This window comes from Erinaceus europaeus, chromosome 7, assembly GCF_950295315.1.
Source record: "Erinaceus europaeus chromosome 7, mEriEur2.1, whole genome shotgun sequence".
Taxonomy (NCBI): Eukaryota; Metazoa; Chordata; class Mammalia; order Eulipotyphla; family Erinaceidae; genus Erinaceus; species Erinaceus europaeus.
Window position 1 is genome coordinate 12,463,733 of NC_080168.1, and position 24,177 is coordinate 12,487,909.

Below are 24,177 nucleotides of genomic sequence, written 5' to 3' on the forward strand. Positions count from 1 at the left end.
CGTCTTTCCCCCCTCGACTTAACTCAGAGTAGTGACTTCCTACTCTGGGGATTCGATCACAGGCCTCTGGCTTCAGATCCAGCAACCTAACCGCTCAACCACAGCTATGCTGGGAAAAGGTTTCTAGTAACCTTAGCTCCTATAGATAATAAAGAAAACCTGCAATGACCCACTTCCTGCTTCCGATCACACCTTTCAGATGTTTTCACTTCTCCATCTCACTCTTGCTGTCTTTCTTCCCTTTCTATCCCTTATCTCGACAAGGACCAAACCATCCCCACATACCCGACTTTCCTTTATGTGGCCAAAGGATAGAACAATGCACATATAAATGCACCTTTCCCCTTCCACCTAGGACACACGAAAACCTTTCCCTTGCTCTCCCTGCACCTCCACATGCACACACTCCACAGCTTGAGACCCCATTAATTCAACAGTCTTCTTCCAACACGAATCCTACATACATATTCTTAATATCAGTCTGTACATTGGAAAGTTTGAGATATTGAATTTTCCTCCTCTTGTATTAATGAAGTAGTGGTTTATATGACTACAAGTTAATAGGAGTGTACATAAACACCATTCCCACCACCAAGCCTGTGTTTCATCCCATCCCTCCACTACCCCCCAGTGATGCTAAACATCCACCCTCACCCTCAAACCAGAGATTTTTACTTTGGTGCCATACTCCACACTCAGTCAAATCTTGCTTTGAGTTTCCCTTTCTGTTCTTCTTTCTCAACTTCTGTTGATGAGTGAGATCATCCCATACTCGTCTTTGTCTTTTCTTTTTAAAATATTTATTTTCCCTTTTGTTGCCCTTGTTGCTTTATTGTTATTGATGCCGTTGTAGGTGGATAGGACAGAAATGGAGAGAGAGGAAGACAGAGAGGGGGAGAAAAAAAATAGACACCTGCAGACCTGCTTTACCACTTGTAAAGCAACTCCCCTGCAGGTGGGAGCCGGCTCAAACTGGGATCCTTATGCCGGTCCTTGTGCTTTGCGCCAGGTACGCTTAACCTGCTGGGCTACTCAGTCTTTGTCTTTCTGACTTAGCTCACTTAACATAATTCCTTCTAGCTCCATCCAAGATGGGTCAGAGGTGGGTTCATTGTTTTTAATAGCTGCATAGTATTCCATGTGTATATATACCACAGCTTTCTCAGCCATTCATCTGCTGGTGGGCACTTGAGTTGCTTCCAGGTTTTAGCTATTATGAATTGTGCTGCTATGAACATAGGTGTACACGTATCTTTTTGGTTGGGTATTATGTTGTCCTTGGGGTATATATCCCTAGGAGAGGAATCACTGGGTCATATGGAAGTTCATGTCTAGCCTTGTGAGAGTTCTCCAAACTGCTCTACACAGAAGTTGGACCAAATTACATCCCCACCAGCAGTACAGAAGGGCTCCTTTTTCCCCTCAGCCTCTCCAGCATTTTGTTTTTTTGCTGTATACCATTCTCACAGGGGTACGGTGTTGTCTCAATGTCTATTTGCATTTCTCTGACAACCAGCGACCTGGAGCAATTTTTCATGTTTGTCAGCCTTTTGGATCTCTTCTGTAGTGAATTTTCTGTTCATATCCTCTACCCATTTTTGGATGGGGGTCATATTTGCTTTGTTGTTGCTAAGTTTGCTGAGCTCTGTCGGGTGGTAGTGCAGCGGGTTGAGCACATGTGGCGCAAAGCGCAAGGACTGGGATGAAGATCCTGGTTCGAGCTCCTGGCTCCCCACCTGTGGGGGAGGGTCACTTAACAAGTGAAGCAGGTCTACAGGTGTCTTTCTCCCATCTTCCCCTCCTCCCTCCATTTCTCTGTCCTATCTAACAATAGCTACAACAATAAAAAATATATACTGGACAGAAATGGAGAGGGAGACAAACACTTGCAGCCCTGCTTCACCACTTGGGAAACTTCCCCCTGCAGGTGGGGAGCCAGCTCGAACTGGGGGGGGAGGGGGTCCTTGTGCTTTGAGCCACATGTGCTAACCCACTGCGCTACCCCCAATATATATATATTTTTAAATACTTTCATTTTTATTAGAGATATTGAGGGGAAGGAAAGGTAAGAGATGACAGAGACTACTACGCTCCAGGACTCAGATTCAAGTCTCCACCAGCAGGGAAGTGTCATGAAAGTGGAGCAATGCTGCTGCAGTTGTCCTTCCTTTTTATTCCCTTTAGTTGCCCTTATTGTCATTGTTGGATAGGAGAAATGGAGGGGGGAAGAAAGACCTGCTTCACCACCTTTGAAGTGACCCCCCCCCCCCCTGCAGGTGGGGAGCCAGGGGTGCAAACCAGGATCCTTAGGGTGGTCCTTGGGCTTAGTGACCTTTCTCCAAAGTGCAGTCTCCCATCTCCCTTCCCTTGCTGTCAGTTTGTTTCTGGAGGCTCTTTCATTTCCAGTCTCTGATCCAGGAGCCTTATGCCCTCCACTGGACCACCTGACCTGCAGGTGACACTGACTGGCTCAGGCCTGGATGGACAATCTGGACAGGACTGTGTTCTTCTGAGCTTCAACAAAAACCAAGGGGACAGGTATGGAAAACTCCTCAAAACATTATAAATGTGTCACTTGGCACACTAAATCAAAATCACTCCAGACTCCCAGTTTAATCAGTCTGGTGTCTGGATTTAAACCACCAATCTCCATGTCTATCACTGTGGGTGTGCTGCCACCTACTGGGAGAAGAAAGAAATGGTGACAACCATTTGCTGCAGGGAATCTAGCTTTCTAAAATGGCTGCAAAAGTCCTCAGCAGAAAAGCTCTGACCCTGCATGCAGGCCCCACTCTTTCCGATGTGAGCCTCCTACCCCCCACGGCATAGACACATGACCCTGTCTTGCCCTATAGCATCTGAGAACAGCTGGACAGCAAAGGTTCACCTTTAGCACCGTTCTATCCACTGGCCAGACCTCTGGAGCACAACTCACTCCTGGCTACAGGTCCTGTTTTTCTAGGACAGATAACCAAGAGCTGAAGTGAGACACTCAGCAGGGTGGACTTTCACACCACCCTGGCCCCTTGAAAGAGGATATTCCTGGGCTGCCAGCATACTTGGTTAAGCGCATAGTGCCCCACATGCAGAGGGGACTCAACAGATAGGAAACAGGTCTACAGGTGGATTCATAATGCCCAACACTAACACTAGTGGCAATTTAAGAAGAAAAAAAATTTGAGTACAACACAAGATTGACCTCACCCTCCTGGTAAATAATCACAATCAGGACAATTTAATGCCCCACCTCCTTGAGGTTGCTTTCTAAAATTTATTGAATCCTAACAGGGTGATCTCATCTCACATTTTCATGACTTTGCTTGGAGAAAACCTTGACAGGGAAGTCACCAGACAATTTGACCTCTATTCAGTGGTTCGTCACCCTGATAGTCTTTGATACCTAAAGCGAGTATTTTTCAACTAGACAGTGGGTGAGGGATTAAGTAATAGAATTGTCTGCCTACTCTACATAAACCCAGAGGTCCTTGACTGACAGACTCCTGGCTGAGGAGTTTTCTGGCGTCCCCCACAGCCATTTCTAGACTGCACCCTCCCCATCCAAGCTACTTCTAGCAAGGTGGCCTGACAATTTGCTCCTCTCCTCAGGTGTGTGTGGGGGTGTACATGTACACCTACGGCAGTGTTTCTTTTCATTTCCAGAGAAGCATTCTATTAAGTACAAGTCTGACACCAGAGTTTAGGACTTTTAATTTGTCCCGAAGTTGAAGCAAAATCATAACATTCTGCTTTCCTTTATGACCCCAACGCAAAACAACAACAACAAAAAAACACCTATTTGTAGGAAAAAACATGGTTTTGTACATGGGAAGAAACAATATAAATTCCAAACTTACAGTTAAGGATTAGCTCTATCGCTCACATCTTTAAAAAGTTTATATGAATATCCAGTCAAAACCAACCAACAGGTGTTCTCCCTTGAAATGTTATCTAGCCGGGTTTCCAAGTAGACCCACAGGACTGTATACTGTCTTGGAATGTCCTCAGAAGGCTCTGTCATTGATCAGGTAACAGAGTAAAAACCCAGAGTCCTTTCTTTCAAATGGAAGAGGGGAAGCCAGGCATGGAAGAAACTATTCAAACTTCGTCTTCTTCCCTTGTGGCTTGTGGTCTCCACCGCCGCCTCTGCCTCCCCGGAAGCCACCTCGTCCTGTGGCAAGCAAAGGTGCCATGAATGTGAAGCTGCTGTAAGCCCTGCCCTGCCCTGCCCTGCCCAGGAGCACAGGTGCCTGTGCTGTGTGGGCCCAGTGGACAAAGAGCAGCCCACGTCCCTCATACTCACCTCCAAAGCCTCCTCGGCCACCGCCCCTGCCGCCGAAACCTCCTCTGCCTCCTCGGCCACCGCCCCTGCCACCGAAACCACCTCTGCCTCCGCCGCGACCCCCAAAGCCGCCTTCACCCTTCGGCTTGGCCCAGTCCAAAGTGACTTTGTTTCCGTCAATTTCCCCATCTTCCATGGCCTCCTTGGCAGCTTTGGCATCTTCCTCACTGTTGAAATCTACGAAGCCAAACCTGGAAAATTGCCAAGAGGGCATTAGAAAAGAGGGCAAACTACTTCCCAGCCTAAACCAAGTGACAGCTTGACACCATGTCTCACAAACAGCAAAATGTGCCTCAGAAGAGGCCAAAAAAGAGCTAGTTATGTGAATTTCCTCTTCTTCTCGTGCGAATCCTTAAACTGCCACTGGCTGACAGAAAGGAGCTCAATGAGAAGATACTGGGGCCCTGTAGTACCTGCCCAGCACCTTACCCTTTGGAGGAACCTGTCTCCCGATCAGTGACTATCCTCGCCCGTACAGAACCATCAAATGACTCCTTTAATGTCTCCTCTGTAGTTTCCTCTGACAGACCCTTGACAAACAGAGTTTTGGTTGGCTCTGAAAAATAAAATTTTGTCTTTTATTTAAAGTAACAATTCCAAAAACTAATACTAAATTTGTGAGCTTCCTACATGAGTAATGACCAAGAATGTTTGTCTGAGGGAGTCGGGCGGTAGCATAGCAGGTTAAGCTACACACAGTGCAAAGCACAAGGACTGGCATATGGGTCCTGGTTCAAGCCCCCAGCTCCCCACCTGCAGCGGGGGGGGGGTGTCAAGGCGGCACAAGGCTCGGTTCTCTGGATTACCACAGTGTTCATCTTACACCTCAGCTCCCCTCTGTATCAGACAGCCAGCCATGGGTTAAGTGCTGTTTGGAACTGGATCAGAACTTGACTATCTAGAGGACTTTTCTTGATTTTTCATCAGTTTTACTCAGATAATCAATCATCACATCCAGTATTCTTCACTCAGCAGCAATTGCAAAAAAATATAGCCTGACATGCAGAACAGAACCCCAAGGTGTTTGCTCCCCTGCCACAGGCTCTCGCAACAGTAACTTACGGTTTCTTGCATTGGGAGACGCCCTGGGTCCCTGCAACTCCAACCTGATTGCTCTGCCCTCAATTTCCTTCTTATTACAGGAATTTAAAGCTTCTCTAGCGTCTTCATTTGAAGCAAATTCTATAAATGCATACCTGCAGACAAGAGTCAACATTCAGAAGTTCGCAAGCGTTTAGCCTTTTCCTTTAGCTAAGAGGCAATCAAGTAAATGCTTAAAACTAAGATCTGGGGAGTCAGGCAGCAGCATGGCGGGTTAAGCTCATGTGGTGCAAAGCCTAAGGATTGGCGTAAGGATCCTGGGCCGAGCCCCCGGCTCCCCACCTGCAGGGAGTCACTTCATAGGTGGTGAAGCAGGTCTGCAGGTGTCTTTCTCTCTCCCCCCCCTTGTCCTCCCCTCCTCTCTCCATCTCTGTCTTATCCAACAACGATGGCATCAATAACAACCACAACAATAAAAAACAAGGGCAACAAAAGGGAAAATAAATATAATAATATCTTACTTATCTTTTTTAAAGATCGTTACCTTTATTTAAATGAGTGAGACAAAGAATAGAGCATTAATCAGCTCTTGGCTTATGGTAGTCCAGAGACTAAACCTGTACAGCTAGGAATTAACAGTAAATATTAACAAGATTTTACCCTTTAGATTTGCCATTTTGGTTCTGGGGTACTTTAATATTAGTTGCCTTCTCAAATACTTCCTGGAGTGTTTCCTCTGTTGCACTGTAGGAAAGGTTGCTCAAAACCAAAGTTTTGGACTCACCTACAAATAAAAAGATACCATATGAAGATAACAGTGGGGTGGTCCAAGTGGCTCAATAGATAATGTATTGACCTCTTCAGCATGAGGTTCAGAGTTCAATCCCTGGCAGCACATGTATCAGAGTGATGTCTGGTTCTCTTCTATCTTTCTCAATATCGTCTGTCCTGAAGTGCTTTCATACATCTCACTCAAAACACTTAATTACAAACTGACATATATTTACATTCAATTTATAAGTACAAAGTTGCAGAGGGTTTTGCAAACTCAGCACTAGTAACGTGCAAGGAAGGCCTTGTATTCTTACCACTCCAGGCATTCTTCCCGCCTCTGTATTCTGGGTTTTGCCCCTTCTCTCCAGTGTAGTACAGGGAAATAGATCGGCCATCTACTTCTGTTCCTTGCTTTTCTTCAAAGTTTTTCTCTGCTTCAGCTTCCGTCTTAAATTCAATATAAGCCATCCTGTAATAAATAGGAAGAAACCTTCAGAATTCATGTATTACATAACCCCCTTTTCAAGACTCTGCTTTCCTTTACTTAAAACTACACACAATAAAGATACTGTTTTTCTTTAAAAAAAAAAAAAAAAAAACTATTTGGCAGAGGCAGTGGGAGACAGTGAGACACCTGCAGCACTCATGAAGCTGTCTTGCCTGCCCACTGTAGGTATAAATGGAGTCAGGGCCTTGCACCTAGGATATGCTTGGTAAGGTACTCTCACCCAGGTGTGCCAACACTTTCATAGGGTGACATTAGCAAGCATTTCTTCACCATTCATGAAGTGTTCCCCACAGGTGGGGATGGGAAGCCTAAACCCAGGTCACTGTGAATTATGTGTGCACTCTACCACGTGTGCCACGACTGGCCCCATGTCCTCCTGTGTGGTGGCAGTGCACATCATAATGGTACTGTGGTTCCTTTTTTTGTCTTCTCATTAATAAAATATTTTTTCAATTAAAACTACTCCATGAACTTAACAGTTTTAAATTCATTTTCACAAAGCCATAAACCTTAAAAACAAAGTATCAAATTTCCTTTGTGAGTCGAGGAGCTGTTAGCATTCCCAGAGGTGCCGGCGTACCCTTTACTCTTCCCGTCTCTGCTGACTAGCCTGATGTCCACAGCATCTTCAAAGATTTCTTTCAATTCTTCCTGAGTGAGTTTATAAGGCAGATTTTTAGCCAGAAGTGTCCTTGTGTCTCGTTCTACAAAACAAAGCCAAGTTAGCTAGACTTTAAGACCACCCAAGAGTTTGACATTTCTCTCTCCCTATCTCCCATTCCCTCAATTTCTGGCTGTCTCTACCTAATAAAGGTAATCTGGGGGAAAAGTAAGATTCTAGGACTGTGTGGTGGCACACCTGGGTGAGTGGTACATGTTACAATGTACAATGACCCAGGTTCAAACCCCCAGCCTCTACCTGTAGGGGGAAAGCTTTGCAAGTAGTAAAGCAGTGCTGCAGGTGTGTCTATTTCTTTTTTATTATTATTTCTTGAGGAATTAATGTTTTACATTCAACAGTAAATACAACAGTTTATACATGCATAACATTCCCCAGTTTCCCATTTAACAATAATACAACCTCCACTATGTCATTTATCATCCTTCATGTAAGGTGTATCTATTTCATTCCAAGCCCCCCCCCCCTTTTCCTGTTGATTTCTGCCTGTCTCTATCCAATAAAAATGATCCCCGCCTGTAAGGGGGTCACTTCACAGGTGGCAAGGCAGGTCTTCCCCTCCTCTCAATCCTACCCTCTATATAAAAAAGGGCGGATGGCCTCCAGGAGCAGTGAATTCACAGTGCAGACACTAGTGATAACCCAGGACGGGGAAAAAATCCTGGAGCTGGAAAGAATGCATAATGCAAAGACTTTCATGCCTGTAACACCATCCGTCCTAGGTTAAGTGCCCAGTACCAACATAAACCAAAGTAAATTCTACCTGCCTATTTGAATGATTTAATCCGACAGAGAAACAACATGGCTAGGGATGTGTCTTAGGCCTAGTGGATAAAGACCTCTCTAAGGAACTTACAAAGTCAGCTTATGGGAGAAAATGAACAAAATGGATACGCACCCTTTAACATGCCTTTTCTGCTATCCTTCCCCTTGGGTTTTTCTAGTTTAATTTCATTGCCAAAGATTTTTAAACCAGTGAGTTCCAAGGCTTTCTCCAGGTCTTCAGCAGATTCCAAGTCCACATAGCCAAATTTCCTATATGGAAAAGTACAGTCATTATTTTCAGCTACTCAAATCTAGCAGTTTTACATATAAGTAAAAACATAAACACAAAAGTTTATACCATTCTCTTTATCATCTGTATCAGAAACTAAAAAAGATTCCAACTCCAAAATTTATCCATTTTACAAATTGATAGAATGCATTAATGCTCATCTCTTAAAAATTCAAGATCAGTTAGCTAAGCTTCAGGTTAAATCATTAGCCCGCCCAGCAGACGGACTGTGGTACCAACACTTACCTGGACATCCCAATTCTGACATCTACAACAGCAATGTCATTTTTAGCAAAAACGTCACTGATGCCAGTTTTTAATTCAGGAGCTGTTTTGTTGAAATTCAAATTTCCAACAAAGAGGTTGAAAGATGTAGTTGGTTCTGTGCCTAATTAGATATATTAACATTAGTCATGTGATGTGTGGCACAAAACTTCCAATACAAAGCTATACACAGCACACATCAGAACATTGCATGTAACATCAGGATTCAGTATTAAGTCCCTTTGTTGTTCATCATTTGTGCTCTTGGGATTTAAGACCCCCTACTTCTAGGTCAAGAGGCTTACCTTCTACTTTTTGTTTCTTTGCTTCAGGAGCTGCTTTTTGTTTGGCCATGTCCTTCTTCCGTTTTCCAGGTGCTTCTTTCACGGGCTCTGTACAAGATCCCAAATAGTCGGTCACTCACAAGCCAGCAAGGCCCCCCTTGAAAACCTCATGCAATTGCACTTAACCTACTACCAGGAAATGGCGTGGTGGATGCTGTTACTCAAATTTGATCAGACATCAAATGAGTATGTGATGCTCTGATCTCTAATAAAGCTTAAAATAAAAAATAAGGTGGGAGAGAATGGTTATGTAGACACTCTCATGCCTGAGGCTCCAAAGTCCCATGTTCAATCTCCTACACCACCATAAGCCAGAGCTGAGCAGTGCTCTGGTGTTTCTTCCTCTCAAAAAAAAAAAAAAAAAAGCACCTGAGGGGGCCAAATGGTGGTGTGCTTTGTTAAGTGCTCATATTGTAGTGTGTAATGACCAAGGTTCAAGTCCCTGGCCCCACCTGCAGGGTGAAAGCTGCACAGGTGGTAAAGGCGGGCTGCAGGTTTCTCTCCTTTAACTCTCTCTCAATCTGTCTTTATTAAAATATAGCTAGCATCTGACTTTTATTTTAAAATTTTTAATTTTTTGTTGTCCTTATTTTTGTTGTGTAATTGATGTCATTGGATAGGAGAGAAATGGAGAGAGGAGGGGAAGATAGAGAGGGGGAGAGAAAGGTAGACACCTGCAGACATGCTTCATCACCTATGAAGCAGGTCCCCTGCAGGTGGGGAAGCAGGGGCTCCAACAGGAATGCTTATGCTTACTCTGGTCCCTGTGCTTAACCTGCTGCACTATCACCCGACCCCTAGCATCTGACTTTCATACCTTCTTCCTCCTCCTCCTCCTCCTCTTCTTCCTCATCGTCTTCCTCATCTTCATCTTCCTCATCCTCATCATCCTCTTCCTCCTCGGCTTCCTCCTCAACCACATCCTTGGTCTTCACAGGAGCAGCTTTGACAGCAGCCTTCTTCCCTTTCGGTGGTGTGGTCTCCATGGCCTCTTCTTCAGAGTCTGAAAGAAAAGTCACCTAGTTAAGAGCCCAAGAAAAACAAAAGCTAAAGGGAAAATAATGAATTCCTGCCAATACCCAGATGCAAAAACTAAGACATCCCTTGAAGGATTAGTTAATACAATCCCTACTGTGTCAAAGCAAACTTCACTAATGTATCTTACACACTGGAGACTGAGCAGGAACCAAGTCTTACCATCTTCCTCTTCCTCCTCATCTTCCTCCTCCTCCTCCTCGTCATCTTCGTCTTCCTCATCCTCTGAAGCTGGGGCAGCAGCAACTGTTTTCTTCACAACTGGTTCAGGTTCTTCATCCTCCTCGTCGTCCTCATCCTCTTCATCCTCCTCTTCACTATCTTCTTCATCCTCCTCTTCACTCTCTTCCTTTTTGGCATTCTTACCGTTCTTTGCTCCCTTGGCAGGGGTTACTGCCCCCTTCTTGCCAGGGGTCGCCACAGCTTTGGCTGGGGTGGCTCCCTTCTTGCCAGTGGTCGCCACAGCTTTGGCTGGGGTAGGTGCTTTCTTGGCCTGTGCAGCCACTGCCTTTTTGCCTGGAGTGACAACTGCTTTCTTGGCTGGTGTGGCAGCTGCACTCTTTTTTGCTGGAGAAGCCACTCCCTTCTTTGCTGGAGCTGTGGTTCCCTTTTTGCCTTTTTTCTGAGGGATAACAACCTTGAAAATAAAGACTTAACTTTAGTTCTAAAATGTTGACTCCATGAGTAAATACAAGTGATACAATCACTCATGCTCTCAGGTCCCAGGTCCAATCCCTTGCACCACCATAATCCAGAGTTGAGCATTGCTCTGGGGAGAATAAAAAACTAGCTATCAGGATTAAGTCTCATCTAATACTGTATCTCATCTTCCGGGGAAAGCCAAGCAATTACAGAACCTTTTTCAACATTCAGAACTGACCATCTCTGAATCCTGTCATTTTTGAATCATTATTTGCTTATCAAGGGCTCTGAATGTAGACCTGTGTACTGAATTAATGATAGCATAACAGTTATGCAAATTTTCATGTCCAAGGCTCCAAGGCCCCAAGTTCAATTCCCTGTATCACTATGAACCACACCTCAGAAGAGCTCTGGTTATTAAAAAACACAAATCTATGCACTGTTTGCTTTGAGGCTTTTATGTGGTTCATAGTACACTTAACAGGTTCAATTCTTGGAAACTGGTGATCTGGTCTAAAATCTTAAAACACTCCAAGCAGGTGTCCTTGGTAGAACAGATAAACTTGAGCCCTCGAATTTGATTCCTCATACTGCGTGTCCGGAAATAATGCTCTAGTCCCCGCTCCCAACAAAACTTAAAATACCTTACAGTCTGTAAGCACTGAAATCTTATGCTTAAAAAGCTAGCTGGCTGGGAAATAGCATAATGGTTATGCAAAGAGACTGTCATGCCTGAGGCTCCCAAGTCCAGGTTCAATCCCCCATACCACCATAAGCCAGAGCTGAGCAGTGCTGTTTCTGTGTCTGTCTCTCTGCATCTCTCTCAAAAAGCTAACCTTCACGGCTTGTGAATCGACCACCCTGTAGGTGGGAAGTCGGGGGCTTTTACTTCACGCCATGTGTACTTAACCCTGTGCTCCTGCCTGTCCCCCACTCAGTTACTTTCTGAAGGCTACTAGCAAACAAAACCTACATTACATCTTAAAATCTCTTAGCACATCCATGTCTAACTTAGTTGACAAATACACATAACTGTCTTAACAGCCAGGTATACTAAAGGCCTTGTTAACAAGGTGGGGCTATCCTTAATCCACACCAAGGTAACTACAAGTAGTATTACAAAGTCTGCATAATGGAACAGACACCAATTAATGTTCTGAGTATGCTAGGAAGTTATCTAGTAAGGCTACCCTTAGGCAAAAATGTACTGGTACCACTTACAGGTTTGGTTGCATCCTCTCCTGGTATGTGGGGGTCATGCTCAAACTGGAAAAATGTTGAGGGAACGAACACATTTTAGCAGCTCAGGATGTGGTGCAGTGGGTAAGTTACTGGACTGTAGAGCATGAGGCCCTGGCGTTTGATCCCTGGCTTCCCATGTGCATGTGGGGTGCTACATAGCTGACTCTCACTCTGGCTGCTACTTAATATTCTAAAAATACATTACGTTGAGGCTACCTGGCAGTGCGTTCGGTTTAACACGTTACCATGTGCATAAACCCTGGTTCTAGCTTGGTCCCCACTTGCAAGGGGGAAGCTTCATTCCTACTGCAATACTGTACTGCAGCGGTTTCTGTCCCGTCGACTCCTGTCTTAGCAAGTAAAATACGGTTTTTACAAACTGGTTGAGACGGCGCTGCTCCACCATCCATGGAACTCCTCAGTGCCAGGGGTTGAACCAAGAACCACATAATTCAAGGGCAAGCTACCAAGTGGTGTAGCGTTCCAGTTGGTTCTCTTAACCCAGCCTCATTTTGTAATTACCTCCTCCTCTTCTCCAGTGCTGTCATCTTCTTCATCTTCTGACATGTCCTCATCTTCACTATCTTCTTCTACTTCCTTTGGTGGAGGAGCCATTTTCTTAGGCTCACCTTGATTCTTACCAGCCTGCAACAAGACAATTATTAGCACATCACATCCCTTGTCAGTTTACTTAAACCCCATGCACAGAGAATACTTGATTTGCATACGAGGTGATAAAACACTGCAACGCGACTAGAATGCTCTGAAATTCAATTTGAAAGGGAAAACAGTACTACTCTCGAAGATATGCAGGTAACAAAACTATACTCAGAACCCCAGGCTTGCAAGCTTTTGACCTAGCTCTTCAGCAGTAAAAGGACACTGCCCTCCATGCCCAGGACAAGCCCCCAGACCTGGCAGCCTCCCACACATTTCTCCTCTGGAGCTTTTACAAGAACCAACCCTTAGATTAAAAGCTGAGGAAGTGGTCTGGGAAGCGACGCAGTGGATAAAGCATTGGATTCTCAAGCATGAGGTCCCGAGTTCAATCCCCAGAAGCACATGTACCAGAGTGATGGCTGATTCTTTCTCTCTCATTAATAAATAAATAATAAAAAATAATAAACATTTTTTTTAAAAAGCTGAGAAATAGATGTAGTGGAGCATAGGTCTCAGAACTCAAGTCTAAAATGCGACAGAAGACACCATAATGGTTATACAGAGACTAATGTTTGAGGCTCCGAAGTCCCAGGTTCAATTCAATTCCCCCACCCCATAAGCTACAGCTGATTAGCTTTCTAGTCCCCCCAAAAAAGGCCTGGTTTTTAGGGAACACAGCATGGACTCTATGGCGTTACCCTGGCTTATGCTACTTTACTCTCATGTAAAGCAAATGTTTTGGGGCTGAGGAGACAGCATAATAGTTCGGCAAATTACTTCCATGACTGAGGCTCTGTGACTCCAGGTTAAAACCCAGCACCATCATAAGCCAGAGCCGGATAGTGCTCTAGACTTTCATTAAAACAAAAGCCAGTAAAGCTTAAAAAACATACAAAAAGCAAATCAAACACTTAAAAAAAATCTAAACTTCTTGGGTTTGGGAATGAAACGTCTTTTAGGCCTGAAGCTCGTGGTTCCCAGGTTTCATCCCCAGGACCTCCAAAAGCCAGAGCTAGTCAGTGCCGTGGTTGGGGGGTTAAGGGGAAAAAAAAAAAAAAGAAAAGAAAACCCTAAACTTCAGAATCCATCAGCACGCCATGCAGCTCTGTTCACTGCTGGCCTTGAGAAGCAACTCGCGGCATAGCTTCTATTAGAGTGCGGATGGAAGAGCACAACCGGCTTGTAGAAACCTTGAGGGCAAACCTGACACCTAGCCCGTCACCCCGGCTATAAATTCAAATCCAGGCAAGAGGGTAGCGCCCCGGACTTGCACCCACGAAGTCCCTAGCGTTCGGGTTTCTGCTCAGGTTTTCTCTCCTCCCTAGACAAAGCCGAAAATGTTGCGAGGACAGCTTGAGATGTTTGCTCCGCCGTCACGTGGCCACCCGGTCTACCTCGCACTCTGCGGCGGAGGCCACCCCGCCCCTCGCAACCCGGCCACGTGGGGGCCCCCGGCGGCCTCCATGTGCCCGGAACACGCGGGAGGCCCGGCCTCCGTCCGGAGGCCTCCACGTGTCGCGCGCGAGCCCGGGGCCGTGGCCCTCGAGGTGGCCGGGGGGCGCCCCCGGAGCTCCGCAGTGGCCGACTTCCCTCGTTGAGCCGCCCCGCGGGCCCACGTGGCGAGCGACGCGCCGGGGCACGTGCGTCGGGAGGCGGGGCGCCGGACCCGGCCTCCCCGCCCGGCCCGCGGACCCTCCGTCGCCAGTCCCCGCAGCTCCGACCACCCGCTTGGCCAGGAAGCAAACACCCGCGAGACCTCGGAGCTCCTCGCGAGACTTCCCGCAGCATGGCGCCCCCCGAACGCGCCCGGGACGGAGCAGGGCCTCCTCGCGGCGCTGCGCGAGCGTCCCTCCACAAGCAGGCCCCGCCGTCCGCGCCGGTACGGCCGAGCCCCATACCTTGGCGAGCTTCACCATGATGGCGGCCTACAACGGGCGGAATGGCCAGAAAAGACCCGAAGAAGCCAAGCAACGTCGATGGCGGCCGCTAGCGCTGAAAAACCCGGAGCACGTACGCCTGGCTACCAGCGAGCGCTCGAGACTGAGGCGAAAGACTGAGCCTGCCCAGTAATCGCCTCTGGAAAGGCGGCGACGACGACCTCGTGACCCGTCTCGGCCAACCAGAGTGCGCGTCCAGATCGCCAGCAAATCGCGAGTCTTCGCCCAGGAACGTAGCTGGGCGGACCGCTCGCGTTGGTGGGCGGGGCCTAACGGCCCAAGGGAGGAAGAAGAGAGAGGGGATTCGGCAGCGGCGGTATAGGGGCGGGACTCGCTTTGTGAGAGGCGGGCGCCAATTGGATGGTGCGCGCGCGGTTTCCGGAGCTCCCCCTCCTCCGCGTCCCGGAGAGGCGACGCCTGCGCAGAGGGACTGAGGTTTTTGGCGCCGAGAGGACCCGAGTCGCGGGCTTGAGCTCAGGCGGTTTCCGGCCCCCAGGGTCGCCGGCCCGTGCTGCACGCTTACCCCACGCGGGGTCGTGGAGAAAGAGATTCACAGCTCCCCTCCCCTTTACCCTGTTGATGATCCTTGGAAGTTGGGGGACCAGGGATTCATATAGCCCTGTTTGGGGGACCCCGTTCCCTGGAACCCAAGGACAGAGAATGTCCCTCGCCTTTTGTGCTGCCTCCCCGTTCCCAGGCCTGAGGCTGCCTCTGCAGGGCTTTTCTTTATTTACACTTTGTTGAGAGGCGCAGAGACCACAAAACTGAAACTTCCTGCGGGGCCCTGGGGGGAGGGGGTTGGAAACTGAGTCGCGCACATGGCCGGCCTCTGAGGACGTGGCGGGTCTGGCCTGGCACACGCACACTTGTGTTTGCTAAGAAAGGGCCAAGGCCGAGCCGTGCCTGGGCACAAGGAGGTGGTGGGGGCCGCGGATAAGGCTTTGGACTCCAGGAGGTGCAGAGTTTGGCTCCGGCAGCACATGGCACCAGAGCAGCCCTTTCCTCCTATCCTAGTAAAGTCAGGTTTTTTTTTTTTTTCCTTTAGGTGTGTTTTAAAGATGGTGTCGGGGATTTAATTTAATTTAATTTACAGCCTCTGGGACCTCAGGCACGGGAGGCCTGTCTCCCCAGCAAGCGTGTTTCTGCGTGTGTGTGTGTGTTTAGTTGGGGGGGTCTTTGTTTTGTTATTGGATAGAGAAATTGAGAGAAAAGGGGGAGATAGAGAGGAAGAGAGACAGAGACACCTGCATTCCTGCCTCACCGCCTGTGAAGCGACTCCCCTGCAGGCGGGGATCCAGGGGCTCGAACCAGGATCCTTACGCGGGTCCTTGGCTTTGCACCACGTGCACTTAACCTGCGCTACCGCCCGACTCCAGAGATTTTTTTTTTTTTTTAAATAGGACAGAGAAATGGGAGGGGGAGGGAGAGATAGACACCTGCAGACCTGCTTCACCGCTTGTGAGGAGACGCCCCCTGCAGGTGGGGAGCCGGGGGCTCGAACCGGGATCCTTGGTTCCTTGCGCCTTGCACTATGTGCCAACACACATCCGCTTTCTTCTTTGGGAATAAAGCATCCTTCCTGAGGTGGTGGCCATTCAGTGTCAGATCCAGGTCAGGTCAGAAGATCCAAAGGAGACCAGCATAAGGATCCCGGTTCGAAACCCCGGCTTCCCACCTGCAGGGGAGCCGATTCACAGGCGGTGAGGCAGGTCTGCAGGTGTCTGTCTTTCTCTCCTCCTCTCTGTCTTCCCCTCCGCTCTCTATTTCTCTCTGTCCTATCCAACAACGACATGAACAACAACAGCAATAATAACTACAACAATAAAAAAACAACAAGGGCAACAAAAAAGAGGAATAAATAAATAATTTTGAAAAAAAAGAAGATTCAAAGGAGAGATCCCGGTGGTGGCAGAGACTCAGAGCTTGCCTGGTGCTTTGAACAGATGTTCAGCTGTGTGGCTGTGGGCAGAATGAGCCAGAACACTGCCTTCAGGTGAGAGCCTGCCCCGTGTACCTACCTGGCTGCTCCCGGCACACCAGGTACCTTCAGCTCGGACCAGCCATCCCAGTGGAACCACGGGAGAGCCCGCCCCTGGGGGTTCCAATTCATGAGGCCTGGTGGGCACCCAGGATTTGCGTTTTAACAAAGGCCCATGGGGTTTCTTGTGAGCAATCAAGTTATTTTGCACTTCTTACTAGAACACTCTTGGGACTGAGTAGGAAGCCCACAGCTATCCACCAGGGGCCCAGGGAGCACCAGGGTCCTCACCCTGTTTTCTGAGGGTCTGAGGAGAACCCCTGAAGATGTTCATTATTTAAATGTTGGGATGGGGGTTCCGGGGAACCTTGGTGGCTGGGCACAGAAAGCAGGATTGGGGAGTCGGGCGGTAGCGCAGCAGGTTAAGCACAGGTGGCGCAAAGCACAAGGACCAGCATAAGGATCCATTTCAAGCCCCCGGCTCCCCACCTACAGGGGAGTCGCTTCACAGGCGGTAAAGCAGGTCTGCAGGTGTCTGTCTTTCTCTCCCCCTCTCTGTCTTCCCCTCCTCTCTCCATTTCTCTCTGTCCTATCCAACAACAACAATAAAACAACAAGGGCAACAAAAGGGAATAAATAAATAATTTTTTTTAAAAAGCAGGATTGAGTGTAGGGGTGAGTTCTAGAAAGACTGGCATGGCTGGTACCTGATCATTCAGATCCCAGTCTGTGCTACCTGCCAAAGCCTTCACTGCAGGCAAGCAAGGAAGGCCACCGTCAGCTCTCTTGGAGCCAACCCAGAACATTCAGCCTGGGCTACATTCCCCTCGTCTGTTCAAACCAGCACAATCTGGTCCTGAAATGCATCCTTGCTGGGTGTTGGTGGTGTTTTGCTCAGGACACAGGATTCATTAAGGTGGACAAAATGACTTCCTGGAATTGGTCCCACAGTGAGCTTGCCTTAGAGTAGAAATGATGCTGATTCTTTTATTTATTTGCTTATTCATTAGATAGAGACAAAAACTGAGGAGGAGTGGTCCGGGAGGTGGCACAGTGGTAAAGCTTTGGACTCTCAAGCATGAGGTCCCGAGTTCGATCCCCGGCAGCACATGTGCCAGAGTGATGTCTGGTTCTTTCTCTCTCCCTCTATCTTTCTCATAAATAAATAAAATATATATATATATATAAAACTGAGGAGAGGAGATAGAGAGAGACAGGGGACTGGGTGGTGGTGCACCTGGTTGGGCACACAAGTTATAAGCTTTGCAAGTGGTAAAGCAGTGTTTACAGGTGTCTCTCTCCTCTATCTCCTCCTACCCTCTTGATTGCTGACCATCTATCCGATAAATAAATAAAGTTTAAAAAACAGAGAAACACCTGCAGCACTGCTTCAGCACTTGTGAAGCTTTCCCTCTGCAAGTAGGGCTTAAACCAAGGTCCTTGCACATTGTAACATGTGTATTCAACCAGGGGAGCCACTGCCTGATCCAACGCTGATTCTTGGGTGTAGGGGAGCCAGACTGGTGTGTTGGTCCTCTCTCTCTCTCTCTTTACCAGGCTCTGGCTTATGTTGGTGCGGAGATTGAACCTGGGACTTTGGAGCCTCAGGCATGAGAATCTCTTCATAACCATTATGCTATCTTCCCCCCCACCCTGCTCTAATGTTGAATAGATAAGCAAATCTTTTAAAAATAATTTATTTACTTTGAATACAGAGAGAAATTGAGAGGGGAGCAGAAGATAGATGATAGATAGATAGACAGATAGATAGATAGACAGACAGACAGACAGACAGACCTGTAGCACTGCTTCATTGCTCATGAAACTTCCCACCTGCAGGTAGGGATCAGGGCTTGAATCCGGTCTTTGTGCATCATAATGTGTGCACTCCACCAGGTATACCACCGCCTGGACCTATAGATAAATCTTTAATTGGGGGCTGGGAGGTAGCAAACTTGGTTGGCACACATTACAATGTGCAAGGATCAGGGTTCAAGCCCCTGGTCTCCACCTGCAGGGGGGAAAGCTTTGCTAGTGGTGAAGCAGTGCTGCAAGTGTCTCTCTCTCTCTCCCCCCTCTACCTTCCCCTTCCTCTCAAGTTTTGATTATCTATATCCAATAGATAAAGATAATAAAAATAAATCTTTGGGGGAGTTGGGCGTAAAGCAGCGGGTTAAACGCACGTGGTGCAAAGCACAAGGACGGGTGTAAGGATCCCGGTTCGAGCCCCAGGCTCCCCACCTGCAGGGGAGTCGCTTCACAGGCGGTGAAGCAGGTCTGCAGGTGTCTATCTTTCTCTCCCCCTCTCTGTCTTCCCCTCCTCTCTCCATTTCTCTCTGTCCTAACAACGACAACATCAGTAACAATAACAATAATAACTACAACAATAAAACGACAAGGGCAACAAAAGGGAAAATACATAAGTAAATGTTTTTTTAAATTAAAAAAATTTTTTTATTATCTTTATTTATTGGATAGAGACAGCCAGAAATCAAGAGGAAAGGGGTTGATAGAGAGGGAGAGAGAGACAGAGAGACACCTGCAGCCCTGCTTCACCCCTCATGAAACTTTCCCTCTGCAGGTGGGGACCGGGGGCTCGAACCCGGGTCCTTGCGCATTGTAATACATGTGCTCAACCAGGTGCGCCACCACCCGGCCCCTTAAGTTTTTTTTATTTTTAATTAAAAAGTAACATAAATAATTAAAAATAAGGTTGGGGGAGATAGCATAACAGTTATGCAAACAGACTATTATGCAAACCTCCAAAGTTTCAGGTTCAATCCCCTAGCACCACTGTAAGACAGAGCTGAGCAGTGCTTTGGTAAAAAATAATAATAGGGAGCTGGGCAGTAGTTTAGCGGGTTAAGCGCACATGGAGCGAAGCGCAGGGACCAGCTTAAGGATCCCAGTTCGAGCCCCCCCAGCTCCCCACCTGTAGGGGGTCAATTTTTTTTTTTTTTCAGTTTTGTTAAAAATATTATTTATATACATATACACCATCACCACCCCACACAGAGGAAATAACAAAACGTTTACAGGAAAATTTAGAGTTGCTATTTCTTTTCTTTTTTAACCAGAGCACTGTTCAGCTCTGACTCATGGTGGTGCGGGGGATTGAACCTAGAACTTTGGAGCCTCAGGCGTGAGAGTCTCTTTGCATAACCATTATGCTATCTACCCTCCGCCCCAGAGTTGCTATTTCAAGTCAGAGGAGTACTGGACAGTTTTTATTTTGCTAATCTGATTCCCCGGTTTTTCTCAATTTTCATATTGAACTTGAAGTTATTCTTATAATAGGAAAAGTGTTATTAAAATCCCTAAAGAAGACTAAGTCCAAAACACTTAATCATTTTCATCTTCATTGTCAAATGAAAGGAGACTACTGTTTTTGACTTGCTTCTGTGTGTTCTTTTTAACTGAGTCCTGTTTATCTGTTTCACCTTCATTTGTCTTTTTCTTTTTGGAACTTGCTGTTAATCCAGAATATTTTTCACCAGTGGAACGCTTGACTGGCTTTCGATACATGATTCTTCCATCAGCTGAAGCTGGTTCTTCATCTGCTTTGGCTGCTTTTATTTCTGCTTTGATCTTCATGACCTCATCAGCTGTCAGGTCTCCCTTCCTTAAAACCACCACTTGGGGCTGTTCATCTTCTTGGTCACTGCGGTCACCATCTTCATCTGGGACCAGAGGCTGAATTCTCTTGGTGTCCACGGTCGGCCCCTCCGCGCGGCCCACGCGCTCCCTCAGGCGGGCCAGGAAGGCGGGCTCGGCCGGCCACACGTAGGCCACCCGGTCGCGTCGACTCATGGCGGCTCCGGGCGCGGCGTCGCCCGCTGCGAGTCCTGTAGGGGGTCAATTTGCAAGCAGTGAAGCAGGTCTGCAGGTGTCTGTCTTTCTCTCCCCCCTCTTCTTCTCCTCCTCTCTCCATTTCTCTCTGTACTATCCACCAACAACAACAGCTATGACAACAATAACAATAACAATACAACAAGGGAATCCTAGTGCAGGCACTGAGGCCCAGTGATAACCCTGGAAGCAAAAAATAAATAAATAATGGGAGTTGGGTGGTAGCGCAGCGGGTTAAGCGCACGTGGTGCAAAGCTCAAGGACCAGCTTAAGGATCCCGGTTCAAGCCCCCGGCTCCCCACCTGCATGGGGAGTCACTTCACAACCACTGAAGCAGGTCTGCAGGTGTCTTTCTCTCCCTCTCTCTGTCGTCCCCTCGTCTCTCGATTTCTTTCTGTCCTATCCAACAACAATGACAACAATAATAACTACAATAATCAAACAAGGGCAAAAAAGGGAATAAATAAATAAATATTTTAAAAAATTGTTTAAATAATAATGGGGAGTCTGGAGGTAGCGCAGCGGGTTAAGTGTACATGATTCAAAGCACAGGGACTGTTGTAAGGCTCCCAGTTCAAGCCCCCAGCTCCCCATCTGCAGAGGAGTTGCTTCACAGGCGGTGGAGCAGGTCTGCAGGTGTCTATCTTTCTCTCCTCTCTGTCTTCCCCTCCTCTCTCCATTTCTCTCTATCCTATCCAACAACAACATCAATAATAATAATAACCATAACAATTAAAAAAAAACAAGAACAACAAAAGGGAGTAAATAAATATTTTTAAAAAACTATTTAAAAAAATAAAATAGGGTAGGGGTAGATAGCATAATGGCTATGCAAAGAGACTCTCATGCCTGAGGCTCCAAGGTCCCAGGTTCATTCCCCTGCACCATCATAAGCCAGAGCTGAGCAGTGCTCCGGTAGATTAATTAATTAATTAAGGGGCTGGGTGGTGGTGCACCTGGTTGAGTGCACATATTATAGTGCCCAAAGACCCTGGTGCCTGGTTCGAGCCCCCGGTCCCGACCTGCAAGGGGAAAGCTTCACGAGTGGTGAAGCAGGACTACAGGTATCTCTCTCTTTCCCCTCTCCATTTCTGATTATCTCTATCCAATAAATAAATAAATAAAGATAATTAAAAAATTTAAAACAAAATAAAATAAAAATATTTTGGGTGGGGGTATAGCATAATGGTTATGCAAAGAGACTTTCATGCCTCAGGCTCTCAAGTCTCAGCTTCAATCCCCCACACCACCATGAGCCAGAGCTGAGCAGTGCCCTGGTTAAAATACATAAATAAATAAGAAACAAAAAAATGTGAAAAAAATATTTCCCCAATTCTCCCATGAAAAATGCCATCCAAAAGTTCCTACCACATCACCTTGAGTACAGGTTTTTTCCTCTTTAATTGTTTATTTATTGGATAAAGACAGAAATTGAGAGGGAAGGGGAAAATAGGGAAATTTGGAAAGAGAGAAAGAGAGACGCCTACAGCCCTACTTCACTACATCTCTGCTCAGATTTCCCCTACAGGTGTGGTCTAAGGGACTGAATCCAGGTCCTTAAGCAGTATCATGTGTGCTTAACTGGGTGTATCACTGCCTGGGTTTTGTTTGTTTGTTCTTTTGTGTGTTCATTTTGGTTTCATTTATTATTTTATTTTATTTTATTTTGTTATTTCTTTTTTATTTTATTATTTCTTTATCACTTATTTATTTATATAATTGTCACCAGGGTTATCCCTGTGGGGCTTGGTGCTAGCAGTAAGAATCCATCTCTCCCAGCAACCATTCCTCCCGTCCCCTACTTTTTTTCTTTTATTTGATAGGACAGAGAGAAATTGAGAAGGGAGGGGAAGATAGAGCAGGAAAGACAAAGAAGACAACTGTAGACCAGCTTTTCCTTTTGTGAGGCGTCCCCTCTGTAGGTGGGGAGCAGGAGCTTGAACTCAGGTCCTTGTGTTTGTTTTTTAATATTTATTTATTTATTCCCTTTTGTTGCCCTTGTTGCTTTATTGTTGTAGTTATTATTGTTGTCATTGTTGTTGGATAGGACAGAGAGAAGTCGAGAGAAGAGGGGAAGACAGAGAGGAGGAAAGATAGACACCTGCAGACCTCCTTCACCGCCTGTGAAGTGACGCCCGTGTAGGTGGGGAGCCCAGGGCTTGAACCGGGATCCTTATGGCGGTCCTTGAGCTTTGCGCCATGTGTGCTTAACCTGCTGCGCTACTGCCGGACTTCCAGGTTCTTGGCTTTTGTTGTTGTTGTTGTCGTTATTGTAGTTATTATTGACGTTGTTATTGATGTCGTCGTTGCTGGATAGGACAGAGAGAAATGGGGAGAGGAGGGGAAGACAGAGAGGGAGAAAGACAGATACCTACAGACCTGCTTCACCACTTGTGAAGCGACTCCCCTACAGGTGGGGAGCCAGGGGCTGAAACCGGATTCCTTAATTAAGCCAGCCGGTCCTTGTGCTTTGTGTCATGTGTGCTTAACCCGCTGCGCTACAGCCCAACTCCCAGTCCTTGTTTTTTAATAACAAGTGACACAAACTCAACTTCCTCTCTCTTTACTAGCTTTAATGAGAGATAGAGGGAAAGAGAAAGAGAAAGACACCAGAGTACTGTTCAGCTCTGATTTATCGTGTTGCTGGGGACTGAACCTGGGGCGTTTGGTGTCTCAGGAATGCAAATCCTTTTGGAGACCATTATGCTTTTACCCGGCCCTGTTTCTTTTTAATGACGCAGAAAGAATGACACAGACACTAGAGCACTGCTCAGCTCTGCCTTATGGTGATACCAGGGATTGAACCTGGGACCTGGAAACCTCAGACATGAAAGTCTTTGGCATAACCATTAGCCCAAGACCTCAGTTTTTTTTTTTAAGATTTTATTTATTGATTGATGAGAAATGATAGGAGAGAGAGAAAGAACCAGACATCACTGTGGTACATGTGCTGCCGGGGATTGAATTTAGGACCTCCTGCTTGAGAGTCCATTGCCATATCCACTGCGCCACCTCCCGGACCACTTTTTTTTTTTTTTTTTTGCCTCCAGGATTATTGCTGGGTCTAGGTGCCTGCACTACGAATCCATTGCTCCTTTGGAGGCTATTTTTTCCCCTTTGTTGCCTTTGTTGTTTATCATTACTATTGTTGTTATTGGATAGAATAGAGAGAAATGGAGAAAGAAGGGGAAGACAGAGATGGGAAGATAAAGACAGACACCTGCAGACCTGCCTCACCACTTGTGAAGCAACCCGCACCCCTGCAGGTGGGAGCCAGGAGCTCAAACCCAGATCCTTACTTGGTCCTTGCGCTTCCTGCCATGTGCGCTTAACCCGGCACTTTTCTTTCTTTTTTAAACCAGAGCACCCCTGCTCAGCTCTGGTTTGTGGTGGTGTGGGCTATTGAACCTGGAACCTTACATCCTTAGGCATGAGAACTGAGAACTTCTGCATAACCATTGTGCTGTCTCCCCTGCCCAAAACCTTGACTTTCAAAAGATCATTTCTTTTCTTTTCTGGGTTTTTTTCTTTATTTATTTCCTTTTGTTGCCCTTGTTGTTTTATTTTTTAAATTTTTTATATATTTATTTTATTTATTTATTCCCTTTTGTTGCCCTTGTTGTTTTATTGTTGTAGTTATTATTGTTGTTGTCGTTGTTGGATAGGACAGAGAGAAATGGAGAGAGGAGGGGAAGACAGAGAGGAGGAGAGAAAGACAGACACCTGCAGACCTGCTTCACCGCCTGTGAAGCGACTCCCCTGCAGGTGGGGAGCTGGGGTTCGAACCGGGATCCTTATGCCAGTCCTTGTGCTTTGCGCCACCTGCGCTTA

General features: G+C 46.7%; 2 protein-coding genes and 3 non-coding genes across 5 annotated transcripts; all 5 read right to left on the reverse strand.

The window, feature by feature from the left end:
- Positions 1–3,691: 3,691 nt before the first annotated feature.
- NCL (nucleolin) lies at positions 3,692–14,647 on the reverse strand. The gene is made up of 14 exons (XM_007519456.3): positions 14,481–14,647; positions 12,445–12,567; positions 10,201–10,675; positions 9,821–10,006; positions 8,965–9,051; positions 8,642–8,783; positions 8,252–8,376; positions 7,243–7,366; positions 6,469–6,623; positions 6,041–6,164; positions 5,402–5,535; positions 4,769–4,895; positions 4,301–4,530; positions 3,692–4,168 (listed from the first exon to the last, which is right to left on the reverse strand). The coding sequence occupies exons 1-14, from the start codon at positions 14,496–14,498 to the stop codon at positions 4,092–4,094; spliced, it is 2,127 nt and encodes a 708-aa protein (XP_007519518.1). The 5' UTR covers positions 14,499–14,647; the 3' UTR covers positions 3,692–4,091.
- On the reverse strand, positions 4,605–4,734 carry LOC132539656 (small nucleolar RNA SNORA75). Its single transcript, XR_009550987.1, has one exon. It is a non-coding gene; the product is annotated as a small nucleolar RNA SNORA75 (small nucleolar RNA).
- On the reverse strand, positions 5,218–5,296 carry LOC132539667 (small nucleolar RNA SNORD20). Its single transcript, XR_009550997.1, has one exon. It is a non-coding gene; the product is annotated as a small nucleolar RNA SNORD20 (small nucleolar RNA).
- LOC132539666 (small nucleolar RNA SNORD82) lies at positions 8,854–8,922 on the reverse strand. The gene has a single exon (XR_009550996.1). It is a non-coding gene; the product is annotated as a small nucleolar RNA SNORD82 (small nucleolar RNA).
- A 5,055-nt stretch (positions 14,648–19,702) lies between the features above and the next one.
- Positions 19,703–20,337, reverse strand: LOC103111041 (uncharacterized protein KIAA1143 homolog). Its single transcript, XM_060193801.1, has one exon. The coding sequence runs from the start codon at positions 20,305–20,307 to the stop codon at positions 19,840–19,842; it is 468 nt and encodes a 155-aa protein (XP_060049784.1). The 5' UTR covers positions 20,308–20,337; the 3' UTR covers positions 19,703–19,839.
- Positions 20,338–24,177: the final 3,840 nt, after the last annotated feature.